Below are 16,505 nucleotides of genomic sequence, written 5' to 3' on the forward strand. Positions count from 1 at the left end.
TTTCTTTCTCGACAGTGTGTAACCGACGGTGTATATACTTCTCGTCTTCTGTTTTTTCGTCGTAGTCGCCGTGTTGGCGAAAGAGGAACAGGAGGAGATAGCCTCGTTGGCGAAGAAGAGAAAAAAACGACGCGTCTAGCGGAGGTGGCGAAGTAAAAGAAACAAGAGGAGGAAGAGAAGCGTCGTCGTAAGGGGAGTGGGGCGGGGAGGGGGGGGGGAGGAGGAGGTTTACGCGGAGGAAAGTTGTCCTCCGGTTTTTGCGGTGGTGTCGCGGGGTGCCGCGTCCGGCACCGTTTCCCAAATATTTCTTATTTTCCGCGCGGCTACGTTAAAAAGTACTGGCCCCCAAATGCGCGTACCGCAAATCCTGTTTCATGTTCATGTTCTGGAGCAAACGGACGGCGCTCACTAGACGTCTCCTAAAGGCCAAGGTCTGTGGAGAGCATGAAACCGAGTGTGAAGCTCAAGAGGATTCGTCACGTATTCATCGCGCAAACAACACGATCGGCACCGACAACGACACGAGCAACGTGACGGCAACGACGGGCCAAGCTAGCAGAGGAGCGCGCGGAGCGTCGTCAGGAGGTGCGATAGGCGGAGGTGGTGGGGGAGGAGGAGGAGGAGTAGCAGGAGGAGGAGGAGGAGGTAGCCGTATCTTGTCGAGTAGACTGCATCAAGGTTGCTGCGGCGGCGATCAGAGCCAGGACGATGACGAGGATCCCGTTCGTTTGTTAAGGTGCAAGGAGCTCCTCAAGTCGTTGAAGGAAAATCAGCTAGAGATGTTAGTCACCGCCGTGGAGAGCTGCGGTGCCGATCTCGGCTCGTGCGTCCTCGTGCCCCGTCAGCATCCGGATGATACCTACGATCCGGACCAACCATACTATCGTCCGCATCGTTACAATCACCACAACAATCATCACTATCATCACCCCCATCATCACCACTATCATCATCGGCATCATCGTAGGCATCATCGTTCTTCCTCGCTGGAGAACGACGACGAACAGAATTCTGGCTCGGAGGACTCGTCGTCGTGCACATCGCCGGTGAGTCCGGAACGGTGCAGGGTACCGATTCGAGGCTCGCTCGATAACGCGCCGATCGATCCTCACCTGCTCTGCTGCCAGATCTGGCGGTGGCCGGATCTCGCTCACTCCTCGGAGCTCAAGACACTTCCTGTCTGTCATTCCGCTAAAGACCCCGTATACATATGCTGTAACCCTTACCACTGGAGTCGGCTCTGCAAACCCGGTAAGTCTTCTTTCCTCCTACCTTTCGTCCGTTTCTTCTTAGACTCTTTCTCGTCCTAAACGTTTTTTATACAGGTAACCCTCCTGTAACACGGTAGATAAGTTCCTCGAAACCGTGTTATATGAAACCCAGAGCCAATACAAAAATTTATTAAAAATAAATATTTTTTTTTAATTCTACATAACAAACTTAATTTTAAAACAAAAAAATATTATTTTAATTTAACGCAACCTTAATTTAATAAATTATAATTTGTTTATATATTTTCATGCAAAGCCACTATAATTCATTATTCCTTCGCGTCATTATTTTAAGGTACAGTGTTGTACAAATGTTCTCGCAATTTTCTTATCGTGTTAGAACGAAACCGTATTATAGGATGCCGTGTTGTAGGAGAGCTACTTGTATTTCGTTCTACTATACTTACTATAGCAATTATTTATTTGTTATAAACGGTTACCCCCTCCATATACACACAAAAATGCGAAATTTTAACGGGTGACTATAGAATCCAGCAAACGTGCAACGTGGAAGACTATAGTCACTGTTAGTTTATCATGTTTCAAATACTGATGAAATAATTATCAGATATGTGCACCGAATTATAATATTACGAGATGATAGATATAGCAGTAATCGATAAATTACTGTCAAGCTCTCAACGTAGGGCCGCAAAAGGTTATCGCGTTGAGTAACAGCGGTGCACACCGGTGACCGGCACTGGTCTTTCCGTTCAGGCCACGTCGGTCACCGGTGGCCGTCGACACACATCGCTTCCTTAACCCATATTTTTTTTATGAAAAATTTAAACAATCTTTTCGAACATTTTGTAATCCATTGAAACAAAATTATTTTTCGAGTCCAGTTTACTTTGGGCGTATTAAAATTATCCAAAAATGTTAGAAGGAAAACACCACTGAAAGATTACAAGGAATTTTCCAAAAATAATGTTAAAGTCAACAATGGATATGCGAATCGAAAGGATAATACAAGGCTATGTAAAAACATACGGGTCGGTAAACAATCTGACCGTGTACTTTGCGTTTATTTTATCTTGTTCGAGTTATAACTTTGTTTACAGCAACGATGCGTAAATTATATCGTCAACTTAAATTTTGATATCATCGATTCCGATCAGGACTTTTGATTGTGTTATTTATAACGTGCAACTGTTTGATTTAACATCGATATGCGTTATTAAAAGTTATATCGAGTAGTAGATATTCATTTTATTAGATATTTTGCAATATATTTGGGGTCTCTATCTTGTCAAAGAATGATTTCATTTTTCGGATACTTCACATTTTCGAACGTTTCTAGCAAATGACGAATTCACAATTACTAGATATAATGGGACCAGAAAAAATTTGAATAAACTTTCTCGAAAATGCAAGTGCAACGAATTAAGTAAAATTCAATGACTCCTAATATTACGTTCAAACGTAATAATCACAAATTTTGCACATTTTTATCACCGTCGTCGCAGATAAGAAGCACGGTAAGTAGAGATATTCAGGGTTTCCTTATGCAAAGATTATTGGCGCCAATTTCCTTGCATATAGGAACATGTCAATTTAAGTGGCGCCACTTGACTGGCACCACTAATCATTGCGTCAGCAAAATAAGGAGCAGGTGTACTTTTTGGCGCCAGTTTTCCTTCTAATAGCATGTGTCTTCGTCGCTAAAAGTTTGCCTGCAAACTATGATAAAGTCATCGAAGAAATTGTCGCCGAAGCTTGTAATAAATTTCAACACAACGAGGGGCTTGCGAATGCACAATAAAACAAACAGATTCGGTCTTAATCGCTCTATTATGTTATTATAATATAATCACGATATACATTTTCATTCATGTAACAATATAGTAAATTTATAATCTTTTGTACGTAATCAGTTCGCTTCTGCGAGATTACAAAATGTATGCAAATAGTCTTGGTACATAAGAAGTGAAATAATTCTTCCTTCTAGAAAGACTACCCAAATATACTTAATAGAGATATAGAACAATGTTTTCTAAATTCTTTTGTAATGCAAACAATATTTTTTTTTCTTTGTTCAATTTGTCTTCTTATCGAGTTATCGAAGTTATAGAAAAACGAGTGGACGCTCGTCGCTATTATTACTTTTAACTCTAGAACTACCGACAATTATAGTGTGTTTATTTGTACCAATGAAATTGAAACGATAGATATGCGAATAAATATATAATGAAATGGAAATAAGTGTTTATATATTCTCTTATAGAAAATTACGATAAATTTTCAAAAATTCATTCGAGTACATTTTTTACAAGTTTTATTAGAAATTACGAATGAGTTTTTTTGACTGGTTTGGTAGTTCCAGTGTTAAAAGTATCGATTCGTATCTGTTAATTCATTTATTTACTTTTTAAAAACTCTATTCGTCATAACGAGGAAAACAAAACAAAATGACAAATGATAGTACGCAAGATTGAGGCGGCAGTCAAGGAAGTTCATAGTATAATAAAAATTATGTCTTATCGAGGGAGAACGATATCTGCTGACAGGTAGCGTGAAAGTCTTATGTTTTTCGATCAGAATTAGAAGAACGTAAACCCGGTTGGTTTCGTTTACTCGTACAGACATTGTCACTCATAGGCACAGATACAATGCGTCAACAATAAATGACAATGATGTCTCGTTCGTAAAAGCAACAGCATAAGAAAGGTGCTATAGTCGTTTGGAAATTATACTGTGCAAATTAATAAAATTAATTCGATTTAATGCAAAAGAAACACGACATTTACTCTACTGATTCAATATGGTATATTTCATATTTAGTGTGAAAAGTGTTGGAAAATGAGTTTGTTAAAATCTAGTACTAGACGTGTATGTAAACTCTTGGATAAAATACGAGATTTGTTTGAAAACAATGTTACCGAATACAGTGTCGAATTCAAGAAATTTACAAATCTTTCGACAAAAATTATAAAATTTCAAATCGTTCTGACAAAATTATTTTCGGTTGCAGGAATCAATTACAAACATTTTTGGTGAATAGACATATCCCCAAAATCCTACGCAGTTTCGAGAAAAAAATTCCGGAAACGGACAAATTTTTCGACAAAATTATAAAATTTCAGATCGTTCTGAAAAAATTATTTTCTGTTGCAAGGGTTAATTACAAACATTTTTAGTGAATAGACATATCACCGAAATCCTACGCAGTTTCGAGAAAAAAATTCGAGTAGGTACTGAAATTTTATGGCGAAATTGAATAGTTTTAAATCGTTCTGAAAAAATTATTTTCGGTTGTAGTGATCAGATATAATCATTTTTAGTGAATACATATATCCCCGAAATCCTACGCAGTTTCGAGAAAAAAATTCCGGAAACGGACAAATTTTTCGACAAAATTATAAAATTTCAGATCGTTCTGAAAAAATTATTTTCGGTTGCAAGCGTTAATTACAAACATTCTTAGTCAATAGACATATCCCCGAATTCCTACGCAGTTTCGAGAAAAAAATTCGTGTAGGTGCTAGAATTTTATGTCGAAATTGAATAGTTTTAAATCGTTCTGAAAAAATTATTTTTGGGTGTAGTGATCAATTATAATCATTTTTAGTGAATACACTTATCCCCGAAATCCTACGCAGTTTCGAGAAAAAAATTCCGGAAACGGACAAATTTTTCAACAAAATTATAAAATTTCAGATCGTTCTGAAAAAATTATTTTCTGTTGCAAGGGTTAATTACAAACATTTTTAGTGAATAGACATATCCCCGAAATCCTACGCAGTTTCGAGAAAAAAATTCGAGTAGGTGCTGGAATTTTATGGCGCAATTCAATAGTTTTAAATCGTTCTGAAAAAATTATTTTTGGGTGTAGTGATCAATTGTAATCATTTTTAGTGAGTAGATATATCACCGAAATCCTACGCAGTTTCGAGAAAAAAATTCGAGTAGGTGCTGGAATTTTATGGCGCAATTCAATAGTTTTAAATCGTTCTGAAAAAATTATTTTTGGGTGTAGTGATCAATTATAATCATTTTTAGTGAATAGATATATCACCGAAATCCTACGCAGTTTCGAGAAAAAAATTCGAGTAGGTACTGGAATTTTATGGCGAAATTGAATAGTTTTAAATCGTTCTGAAAAAATTATTTTCGGTTGTAGTGATCAGGTATAATCATTTTTAGTGAATACACTTATCCCCGAAATCCTACGCAGTTTCGAGAAAAAAATTCCGGAAACGGACAAATTTTTCAACAAAATTATAAAATTTCAGATCGTTCTGAAAAAATTATTTTCTGTTGCAAGGGTTAATTACAAACATTTTTAGTGAATAGACATATCCCCGAAATCCTACGCAGTTTCGAGAAAAAAATTCGAGTAGGTGCTGGAATTTTATGGCGCAATTCAATAGTTTTAAATCGTTCTGAAAAAATTATTTTTGGGTGTAGTGATCAATTGTAATCATTTTTAGTGAGTAGATATATCACCGAAATCCTACGCAGTTTCGAGAAAAAAATTCGAGTAGGTGCTGGAATTTTATGGCGCAATTCAATAGTTTTAAATCGTTCTGAAAAAATTATTTTTGTGTGTAGTGATCAATTATAATCATTTTTAGTGAATAGATATATCACCGAAATCCTACGCAGTTTCGAGAAAAAAATTCGAGTAGGTACTGGAATTTTATGGCGAAATTGAATAGTTTTAAATCGTTCTGAAAAAATTATTTTCGGTTGTAGTGATCAGATATAATCATTTTTAGTGAATACATATATCCCCGAAATCCTACGCAGTTTCGAGACAAAAATTCCGGAAATGGACAAATTTTTCGACAAAATTATAAAATTTCAGATCGTTCTGAAAAAATTATTTTCTGTTGCAAGGGTTAATTACAAACATTTTTAGTGAATAGACATATCCCCGAAATCCTACGCAGTTTCGGGAAAAAAATTCGAGTAGGTGCTGGAATTTTATGGCGCAATTGAATAGTTTTAAATCGTTCTGAAAAAATTATTTTTGGGTGTAGTGATCAATTATAATCATTTTTAGTGAATACACATATCCCCGAAATCCTACGCAGTTTCGAGAAAAAAATTCCGGAAACGGACAAATTTTTCAACAAAATTAAAAAATTTCAAATCGTTTTGGAAAAATTATTTTTACAAACTCATAGGCACAGATACGTCAACAATAAATGGCAATGGTGTCTTGTTCATAAATGCAACAGCATAAGAAAAGTGATATAGTCGTTTGGAAATTATACTGTACAAATTAATAAAATTAATTCAATTTAATGCAAAAGATTGTTTTAGTCGCGTTAAGTCTCCGTGGAATTATAGTTGCAAAACACAACTTTCGCTCTACTGATTCAATATGGTATATTATTTAGTGTGAGAAGTGTTGGAAAATGAGTTTGTTAAAATCTAGTGCTAGGCGTGTATGTAAACTTTTGGATAAAATACGAGATTTGTTTGGAAACAATGTTATCGAATACAGCGTCGAATGGCATTAACAGAATTCTGCTATTCAAGTTACGTAAATTATTAATGCACGGTAAATAGATAAATAGAAATAGAAGTGATCCGATGATCCTGGTAGATTTTGTGCATCGATGCAGTTTAGCTTTATTTATAAAAATGAAGTAATTCGTTTGATAAGCTACCGTAACGCCCGGCGCTGTTACATTTTCTACTAATTGCATTCGCGTGACTTTTTCTTTTTTTCGATCGACTTCACCGGTATTTTTACTGCCAACTTTATTTCCTTATCTCACGGAGCGTACTATTTGGTAGCGTAAATACCGCGCGCAGATAAGACAAGATTGACAAACACGTGAAAAGTGAAAATAAGGCACTGTCGGAAGATAGATTCGTGAATTTCAGTCTTCATAATTTGCATTATTGCATACCACGCCGTATTTAGTTAAGAACGTAAAACGTTCGCCAAACAAACCGAGACGTAGAAACCCCGACTTTTCATTCAATGGCTATCAGTTGATTTCGTGGCGCTGATAAAGCGATAAATTTAATGGTGGAATGCGAGGTGAAATTCACTTTTATTAGCGTAATCGTCGGAAAATGCGGTTTGCGTTCCGCGAAAGTTAGAATCATTCGCGTGCAAGGTATATAGACAGAATTTTAGATAGAATTTATGGCAGGTTTCGTATGGAATTCTGTTTGGTCGCAATAGATAATAACACAACAAGAATTAATTTATTGGGTTAGTCTTTGGAGGCACTATCGAAACGAACGTTTTCATCCCGTATGAACGGATCTTCGTAATCGTGCAGGTTATCTAAAAATTGAACAACCGAGGTTGTGTACTATTCGTCATCGATCTTACCTTCGGACGCTTGGATAATTATTTTCAAATAAAATTGATTTTTAAATGTAAAATAACTTTAGCGAAACTGTACTTATATTTCTTGGCTGGTCCTAGAAATATAAGTATTTTATTCGTTTTTTTCGATTAGAATTAAATATCTATATATTTTTAATGAAACTCGAATAATTATTTTTACTTTGAAACAAATTACACGCGGTAATATGAATTATATTTCAATTATCAGCGATTTAACTTTTGCCCATATTGGTCACCTTCGCCCTATACAGGGTGTTCGGACAACCGTGGGAGAAATTTTAATAGGAAATTTTACAGGCCAAAATAAGACGAAAATCAAGAATATCAATTTCTTGACTGAGGCTTCGTTAAAAAGTTATTAAAAAATTAAATTAAAAAATTTTAAATCATTCTGGAAAAATTATTTTCGGTTGCAGGGGTCAATTACAATCATTTTTGGTCATTAGACATACCCCCGAATTCCTACCCACTTTCGAGAAAAAAATTCGAATAGATGTGAAATTTGTCGATAAAATTAAAAAATTTCAAATTGTTTTGGGAAAATTATTTTCGGTTGCAGGGGCCAATTACAATCATTTTTGGTCAATAGACATACCCCCAAAATCCTACCCACTTTCGAGAAAAAAATTCCATACCGAAAATGTAATGTCAGGCCAGAAATGCTTCCTTGAAATTTCATGCGTATCTTCAAAATGTCATAACTTTTGAACTGGTTGGACGATTTTAATGTTTCAAAATGCAAATAACGCGTATTTTAGTGAAGAATATGTAAAAATTCTAACAATATTGAAATAGTTGTTCCTTTGCCACGCAAAATGAGAAAACCGCATAAAAATGGCCCCATTTTCAAACAACCACAACTCTTACAATAGTGAATATATTTTATTGAAATGTTGGGGGGAACTAGAGTTCATGGATACCTACAAAAATGTATTAAACAACTTTTCTGTACAACGACAACTAAATTTATTAAAAATGAAACACGAATTTTAAAGAAAAATCGACAGGGGCCTAAATTTTTGACGAAAAAAAAATTTCAATTCGTTCTGAAAAAATTATTTTCGATTGCGGGGGTCAATTACAATCATTTTTGGTCAATAGATATACCCTCGGAATTCTGCGCATTTTCGAGAAAAAAATTCGAGTAGGTACTGATATTTTTAGGCGAAATTAAAAAATTTCAAATCATACTAAAAAAATTATATCTAGTTACAGGTGTCAATTACAAGCATTTTTGGTCAACAGACATATCCCCAAAATTCTACGCACTTTCGAGAAAAAAATTCGAATATGTAGACAAATTTTTCGGCGAAAAAAAAATATCAAATCGTTCCGGAAAAAATTATTTTCGGTTGCGAGGGTCAATTACAATCATTTTTAGTGAATAGACATACCCTCGAAATCTTAACCATTTTCGAGAAAAAAATTTAGTACTGGCGGAGCCTTAAACGTTAATAACTTTTTAACGAAGCCTCCATCAACAAATTGGTATTCTTTATTTTCGTTCTATTTTGGCCTCTAGAATCTCCCACTACAATTTCTCCCAGGGGTGTCCGAACACCCTGTATACCAATTAATATAATCAATACAAATGACTTGCAATTTTCCTGGTTAAGGATATAATGTCGGCACAACAATCGTCCCTTCAAACATTCAAACGTCGTTGCTTGAAAGCGACCGGTAAGGCGTTATTAAAATAACCTAAGGCGACAGGTGTCGTTGTCGTAAATTCCCCAGCCATAATAGATCCGGTAAGGTCATTCGGGTGTAAATTATCCCGGGAAATACCATCGTAAATAGAGAATTCCGATAAAACAATGATACGTTTATTGTCTCCGGGGGTAGACCTGTTCGCGATTACATCGTAAATCGCCACAGGTTGTGAATAAAACCGTTTTGCGATCAGGTACAACACCTACCGAACGTTCCTGTGAAATCGTACGAACGCGTGGTCGATGGCGATTGGAGGGGTTGGAGGGGGAGTAGTGGTAGAAGGAGGAGGGATTCGGTTAAATCACCGGTCGTTTACTCTCCGGAGGTGTCGAACCTCCGGCGTCGATTCGGTGGCGAGGGAATAATTTAGCAAACGCGAGAGGTTGGTATTGTAACGGCAGCGAGCCGCAAACGAAATGCTAATCGTCACCTGCACGCACCACGCTAACGAGCCTAAAGGCTCGGGTCAATGTAAAACCGTAATTTATTACCGATAGCTAGGAGGATTAGCCGGTGTCCAGCTGGTCGGGCTCCTAGGTAAATGGGCTGTACACGCGTCCGTGGATCGAATAAAGTCGGTAAATTGCGTTTCAATGCGCCGGGGCTGCACTCTTTCTAAGTGAACTCTGTTTGTGCAACAAAACGAAACAAGAACGGAATAGAGAACGATGTTGATACGTGTAAACGTTCCTGATTGCGTTTCAGTAGCTGTTCAGGCGAGCGTGGCGGTAATAAATTTTGATGAAAGCGGACGTTTTACTTTGCTACGAGAATTGGTAACGAAGTGTGCCATTAACGTTTTCTGTCGTTCAGGCATGTCGAACGCGCGGCCCGTGCGACCCTCATTTTCCTTTTATACCCATGTTTGGGGGATACGTGTTCGTACCGGGCAAAACACCTGGGAAGATCGAAATTAGATCGAGATTAGATGCCGCGTGCATCCCAGCAGTGACGTCGATACGAAACAATTGACGAATAAAGCGCAGGAATTTTATTTTCTATTGATAAATTATATCACTACATTACCCATGGTTGTGTTTATTACAAATCAAAAGCGAATTTAAAAAAAATATCGACAGGCAACTGCAGAATTTTTTTGAAAAAATTATAAAATTTCAAATCGTTCTGGAAAAATTAGTTTTAGTTGCGGGGGTCAATTACAAACATTTTTGGTGAGTAGACATATCTCCGAAATCCTAGGCAGTCTCGAGAAAAAAATTCCGGAAGTGGACAAATTTTTCGACAAAATTATAAAATTTCAAATTGTTCTAGAAAAATTATTTTTAGTTGCGGGGGTCAATTACAAACATTTTTGGTGAATAGACATATCCCCGAAATCCTACGCAGTTTCAAGAAAAAAATTCAGGAAATGGACAAATTTTTCGACAATATAATAAAATTTCAAATCGCTCCGAAAAAATTATTTTCGGTTGTAGGGGTTAATTATAAATATTTTTGGTGAATAGACATATCCCCGAAATCCTATGCAGTTTAGAGAAAAAAATTCCAGAAATGGACAAATTTTTCGATAAAATTATAAAATTTCAAATCGTTCTAGAAAAATTATTTTTACTTGTGGGAGTCAATTGCAAACATTTTTGGTGATTAGACATATCCCCGAAATCCTACGCAGTTTAGAGAAAAAAATTCCGGAAATGGACAAATTTTTCGACAAAATTATAAAATTTCAAATCATTCTAGAAAAATTATTTTTAATTGCAGGGGTCAATTACAAATATTTTTGGTGAATAGACATATCCCCGAATTCCTACGCACTTTCGAGAAAAAAATTCTGTGAGTTTTTCAAAGACTCGTATTCGAAAATGTTTCATTTAACTGTTGCGTTTACTGTTCGAGTAAATTACGTTCCCTGCACAATTCGAGGATATTATTCGAATAGCAGAAACGAAAGGGGGCACTATATATTTAATATTGTGATATGTTTATTAGACACGCAGCTTGTACAGACATTTTTTTAGCGACACGGTTGTTTGATCATGTAATTAGTTCAAGCAGCGGACTTCCCATGCGGCCTGTCTGCTCAGCATGCGTAGCTTATAATTTACTGGGATTTTTAGTATTAAGAAGTAAACATACATTGGTCGAAACAATCGAGAGATTAGATACATATTTCAACATATCTGATCGGCTGCATACGATTTAAAGTCGATCGCAATAAACTTGGTTAAACTTGTTTATATTTAATGCGTATTCCACCCAGTCGAAACGGTGAATAACTTACTGTCTAAATGAAGTTAAGGATTAATAAACATTCTAAAAATTATTAGGAATTCAGCTTGCATAAAACTTAAACAGTCATATAAGTTTTTTAATGATTCTTGATTTTGCACACGTTTCTATTAATCTTACTAATTTTTGTTCGTTCTATGTTTTATACCTATAGATCATTTTTTAAATGTTATTTAAATTTGGAGCAGCGTTTGGTCATAATTTTATACAAATGCAATTTATTAGCAGCGTTTACTCGATCGATCAATTATATTTTTAATTTCTAATCGCGAAACATTTCGTTAAAATTTCTTTCCGCGTATCGTCTGGCATCTTCAGGAAATTAATGTCACGCGGGAATATGTTACACGATACCTGGGGACTCGATAAATTTCTTTCGTGCACGCGTCCGGTATTTATGCGAAACGCGTGACAAGAATAGCGAAATTGCATTAGATCCATACGTTCTGTGACGTTAACCGAAATTGCAAATAGCCAGAAGACTTATTAATTTCGTCGGTTCTTGTGGCGTCGACCCAGTCTGCCCCCGCACTGTCTCAGTCTGTTCACTTGGCGACATGAATTCAACCGCAAAAAACTGTCGCGTCCTATCGACAAAAGGAGAGAAAGAGAATGAGAGAGAAGGAACGAGAGGCGCCAGCAAAACGCGTCTTTACGTAACCCCGACAATCATTTAACCTAATGCTACCCAACTTGAGTGGAGTACAGGTCGTGCAGAAATGATGCAAAGTTAATGCTCTTGAATCGCGGCTTCGGGATCGCGCGGTGAAGACGAATCGATTTTTCGTTTAGCGATGAAATAATTTTGATTTCAACGATGGGGAATATGGGTTAATCGATACGGCGTTATTGCTCGTTGCATGGAAGATCGATCCATAAATAACGGGCGAAGCGAGCAGAATTATCGCTGTTGACTGCCATGCTGGTTTTAAATGTCTGGATATACGACCGACGTTTATTCAAATTCTAGTGTCGAGAATAGAAATTGTTCGATGATTCGATGGTACAATTGTTTTAAAACAATCTTGAAATTCGTCGTAAGTTTGAGATGCCGGTCACCGGTGACCGCCATTGTAGTCAACTTGTTAATCATGTTATATTATATTAGATTTAGTTGAAACGGTTTATAAATTACTATGAAAATAAAATCGATCATTGCTTGCTTGAATGTTGATATAAAATTGTGTAAAATAATTAAAATTATTAGGCGTTAATATGAAACTGAAGGGCAGCTGCGATACAATTTAAAAATGAAGCTTCAAAATTGAACGCTCGGATAGTTTAGAATATGCTTTTAGAGTTAAAACTTACTATTATATTTCTGAAGTGCCGCCAGACATTATAGACATTAAATAACGATCAAGATATTCATCTAAACAGATAATTCGTAATAATCAATAGCTAAGTTGACCGTTGTACCCGCGTACACTTTTCATTTCGTATTCTAAAATAACGATGAAATATCAGAACGAAAATTCAATTAATTTTTATTTCATTATTCTCACATGTGTAAATAATCTTCACAGTTTGACGGCCGCTGTCACGTATACGTGACTTTGCGAGCTAGCAGACGTTGGCCACTGTCACGTGTGCGTGATCATCATACATTCAACTTATTACGTTTATTGAGGTTGCATTTATAATTCCTAGCATCTTCGTGTATCTAACTTTGGTCTACAATATCAGTGCGGCCATCAAAGTGTTAAGAACATATTGCAGACAGTAATTTTGGGATAACTAAATAAATTTGTATTTTATTGCTATTTTTTGGTTACGCTTTACTCGTCCTGTGTCTTCGTATTTAGCAAAAGAAAAAAAAAAGTAAAGTCTATTTTCACGAATAATACGGTCCCCGAAATATGCAACGATCGTAACTTTTGGTTCGGATGACTGTATTTATTGTACGAGAAATCTATTTGTCACTTATCTGAATGAAATCGACGTAGGCTGATATACGCAGTAGCGCGCGCCGAACATATAGAAAAAAAAACCGTGCTTAAAAGATTGTCGTGACATTTAGGCGTGAAGCAATAGAAAAGATACCGACGCAGCGACGGCGATAAATCGAGTTCACGAGATTGGACAAATGATCGTGGAAGCATTACTCTAATCGTTTTTACGGGCTTGCCTTCTGGACGTAGAATGCCTGCGAGAAAACTCGTAAACCCGATATCTGCGCGACGTTAAGCAATATTAATTTTAAGAGCGTTAATGCGGCGCCTAATCTCGCGACGACGTGAATTCGTCATGCTCCGGCGCGCCGTATGCGATCTATCGATAATCGCGAACGATCGAAATCTCGCGCGAAGTAAACATCGCTCGACGCGCATGGACTTGAATTTCTTTGGAAAAATTCAGACCTGCCGCGGACTCTCATTGAAAATCGCATCGTGTTTCTAACTTTGTCTGTAGGACGTTTCATAGGATCACTTTATCAGGCCATAACTTCATATTTATTAAAATTTTTACAAGCAATAAATATATATCGGAAGAACGAAACTGATTTTATTCAAACTCTGATCAGATAAGGTTTTATTAAATTTCATTCAGACGTTTGCAATCTTATTAAGAGACACACGCTCAGCAAATATTTTGTTTTTGTTCATAGCGAAAACGTGATCAGGAAGTCTTTATAGATACGTCAGTTTTGTTTTCTTGCCTTTTGTTCGATTGTATAGAATGTTGCACAATGTTTGACAATGTTAATGAAAGATTAATAACAATTTTTTTAAAAGCGATTCTACGTATAATACGAAAATCAAACATGAAATTACATCTGGCCTTAGTAATATTATTGCAGAAAATATGGATAATTTCGATATTTTAAGGAAGACGAAAAATGAGGTATTTTAATCACGTTTCGGCCTTATTGAAATTGATTAAAATACAAATCCGCAAATGTCAGGAAATGGTTACTTTATAACTGTCTAACGTGATCGAAACACAACCACGGTTGCCAAATTTAAATGTAATTCAAAATATATAGCACGATCTAGAAATTAGAATTTGGCAACGTCACATTGCAAACAAAAATCAATCAAAAATGGCGTTGCTTGTACAATGGACACAAATGTCCAATGAGTATACCGAAAAGTATGTCGAATCAATTGGCAATGGGTGTGGTGCGGTAAATTCTACCAAATATTAAATTTAGATTTGTTTGTAATTGTTATTAATGTTGTTGAAATACAGATAGATTTTCTTCACTGGGCACGTACTTTGGTTGTTGTAAATTAAAAATGTACATTTCCTTTCGTTTCAATAAAAACGTGTAATCATGACGCGTATTCCTTTATACTAAGTGCTTTTGGATGTGAGACATCATAACTCACATTAGAAGAGATTAAGATTAGATTACCTGGCTTTGCGCATACAGGAGCTAGTATGATCAAATGCAGTCAATTATTGCATTAAATTATGCTATTAATCGTTAATTTTCTAGTCTTATAGACTATTATTGTAAATGATTTAAAACATGTAAACTTGAAGTGCCGGTCACCAGTGACCACCATGGCAGTCAACGTGATAATTGTGTAATCCTTTCGAACCTGATGGAACACAAGTCATAAATGTATTTTGTATTACATTTATTGATTATAGTATGTGATCATTTTTTTTAATACAAAGTTTGTCCAAAACTCGTTAGAAAATAATTGCCAGTTGGCGGAACCTAACCAAAACGATATCCCTTGGAGCGTAGCTGCAGGTAATGGCTAGTTAACGAACGAATCTAAAATTTGTATATCCGTTCGTAAAATTTGTCCAAGTTTGTATGTGGGCCGGAATCGCGGCCGGGAATTCGGTGAAACGAAGCTCTCCATACAGGAAAATACAGTAGATCCTTCAGATTCCACGCTGAGGTTTCCACGTCTAATAATAGCGCGGCGGTCGGTCGCGCCAGCGCGCACACGTACGCACGCGAGAGCAGGGCCGACGGGGCTCATTTGGGGAAAGAGAATGAGAAATAACGCGAGAAGAATGTCGTCCGTGGAACGACTGAATAGACGACGCGTCAAGAAAGAGAGTCAACAGAGTGTGGGCCGCGACGCGTCGCGGGGGGATTCAAGGAGAGGCATGCGCGCGGAAAAGAGAGATAAAAAGAGACCGAAAACGAGGAGCAAAGAATCGCGAAGAAACAGTCGTCGGGACAGACAGTCGATGCGTCGAGGGGACGACGGGGTAGTAGAGGGGCCGAGGGGGGTTACGCCGTCGAACGGCATTTACCAATAGCCGCACAATCAAAGTTATGGCCAGAAGGAAATGAATCTAAAAATAAAGCGTATATTGGGCGAGTCGCGGCCTGCCAAGGAGAAGGAAAGGGAGGAAGAAACGTAGGAGAGGCGAAATAGAAGAGAAAGATGCGGACAACGAGAGAAAAGAAACATCGAGCCGTGTGTGTTAGTCGGTTTAGGGGGGGAGCGGAGGGGGTAAGAGGTGGTTTGAGGACGGGGCGCCGTGGAACATGTGCGGTTAGGCTGGGTCTGCCGGCGAGGGACGCGCGGGGGACAGCGAAGCGCATTGGCGCGGGAGAGACGGGACAGTCGAGCGCCGTTGGCGGGAGCGGCCGCCAGGGTGAAGGGGGGATCGCGGTGAGCGTACCGGAGTGGGGAGAACGGCCCGGCGCCGCTGCGTGTCATTGCTGGCGCCAGCTAATTGTCGAGGCCAGTCGGCATTAGCCGACGAGCTGACCGAACCGAACAGAACCGAACACCACGAATGCACAGTACCGGCTTCTCCCAGGCTATCCGCCAGCCCAGTGCCGCCGCGTTCACGATCACGCGCGCCGGAATCGACTCGTTGCATTTTAGGTTTTGCCTCACGTTTTCCGCCGCCCAGCATTTAGGGCCTCGGAATAGAGAGCATGCTTTCGAGAAACGAAGAGATACCGGTCGAACGAGCCGCATCCACAGGTAGTTTTCAGGAATCGGCTCGACGGTATTCTAGCTCTATTGTCT

The 16,505-nt window shown here is 37.6% G+C and overlaps 1 protein-coding gene across 1 annotated transcript in view; it reads left to right on the forward strand.

Annotated features, from left to right (window-relative positions):
- The first annotated feature begins 231 nt into the window (after window positions 1-231).
- The window catches only part of LOC122397339 (mothers against decapentaplegic homolog 6), an 89,481-nt gene continuing 73,207 nt past the window's right edge, over window positions 232-16,505 (forward strand). The window contains exon 1 of the mRNA XM_043396465.1: window positions 232-1,251. Coding sequence (XP_043252400.1) covers window positions 375-1,251 — 877 coding nt within the window. The 5' untranslated portion in view covers window positions 232-374. The remainder of the gene's footprint in view (window positions 1,252-16,505) is intronic.

This window comes from Colletes gigas, unplaced genomic scaffold (assembly GCF_013123115.1).
Source record: "Colletes gigas isolate AHSC1104 unplaced genomic scaffold, ASM1312311v1 Colletes_gigas_Sc00001, whole genome shotgun sequence".
NCBI classification, from domain to species: Eukaryota; Metazoa; Arthropoda; class Insecta; order Hymenoptera; family Colletidae; genus Colletes; species Colletes gigas.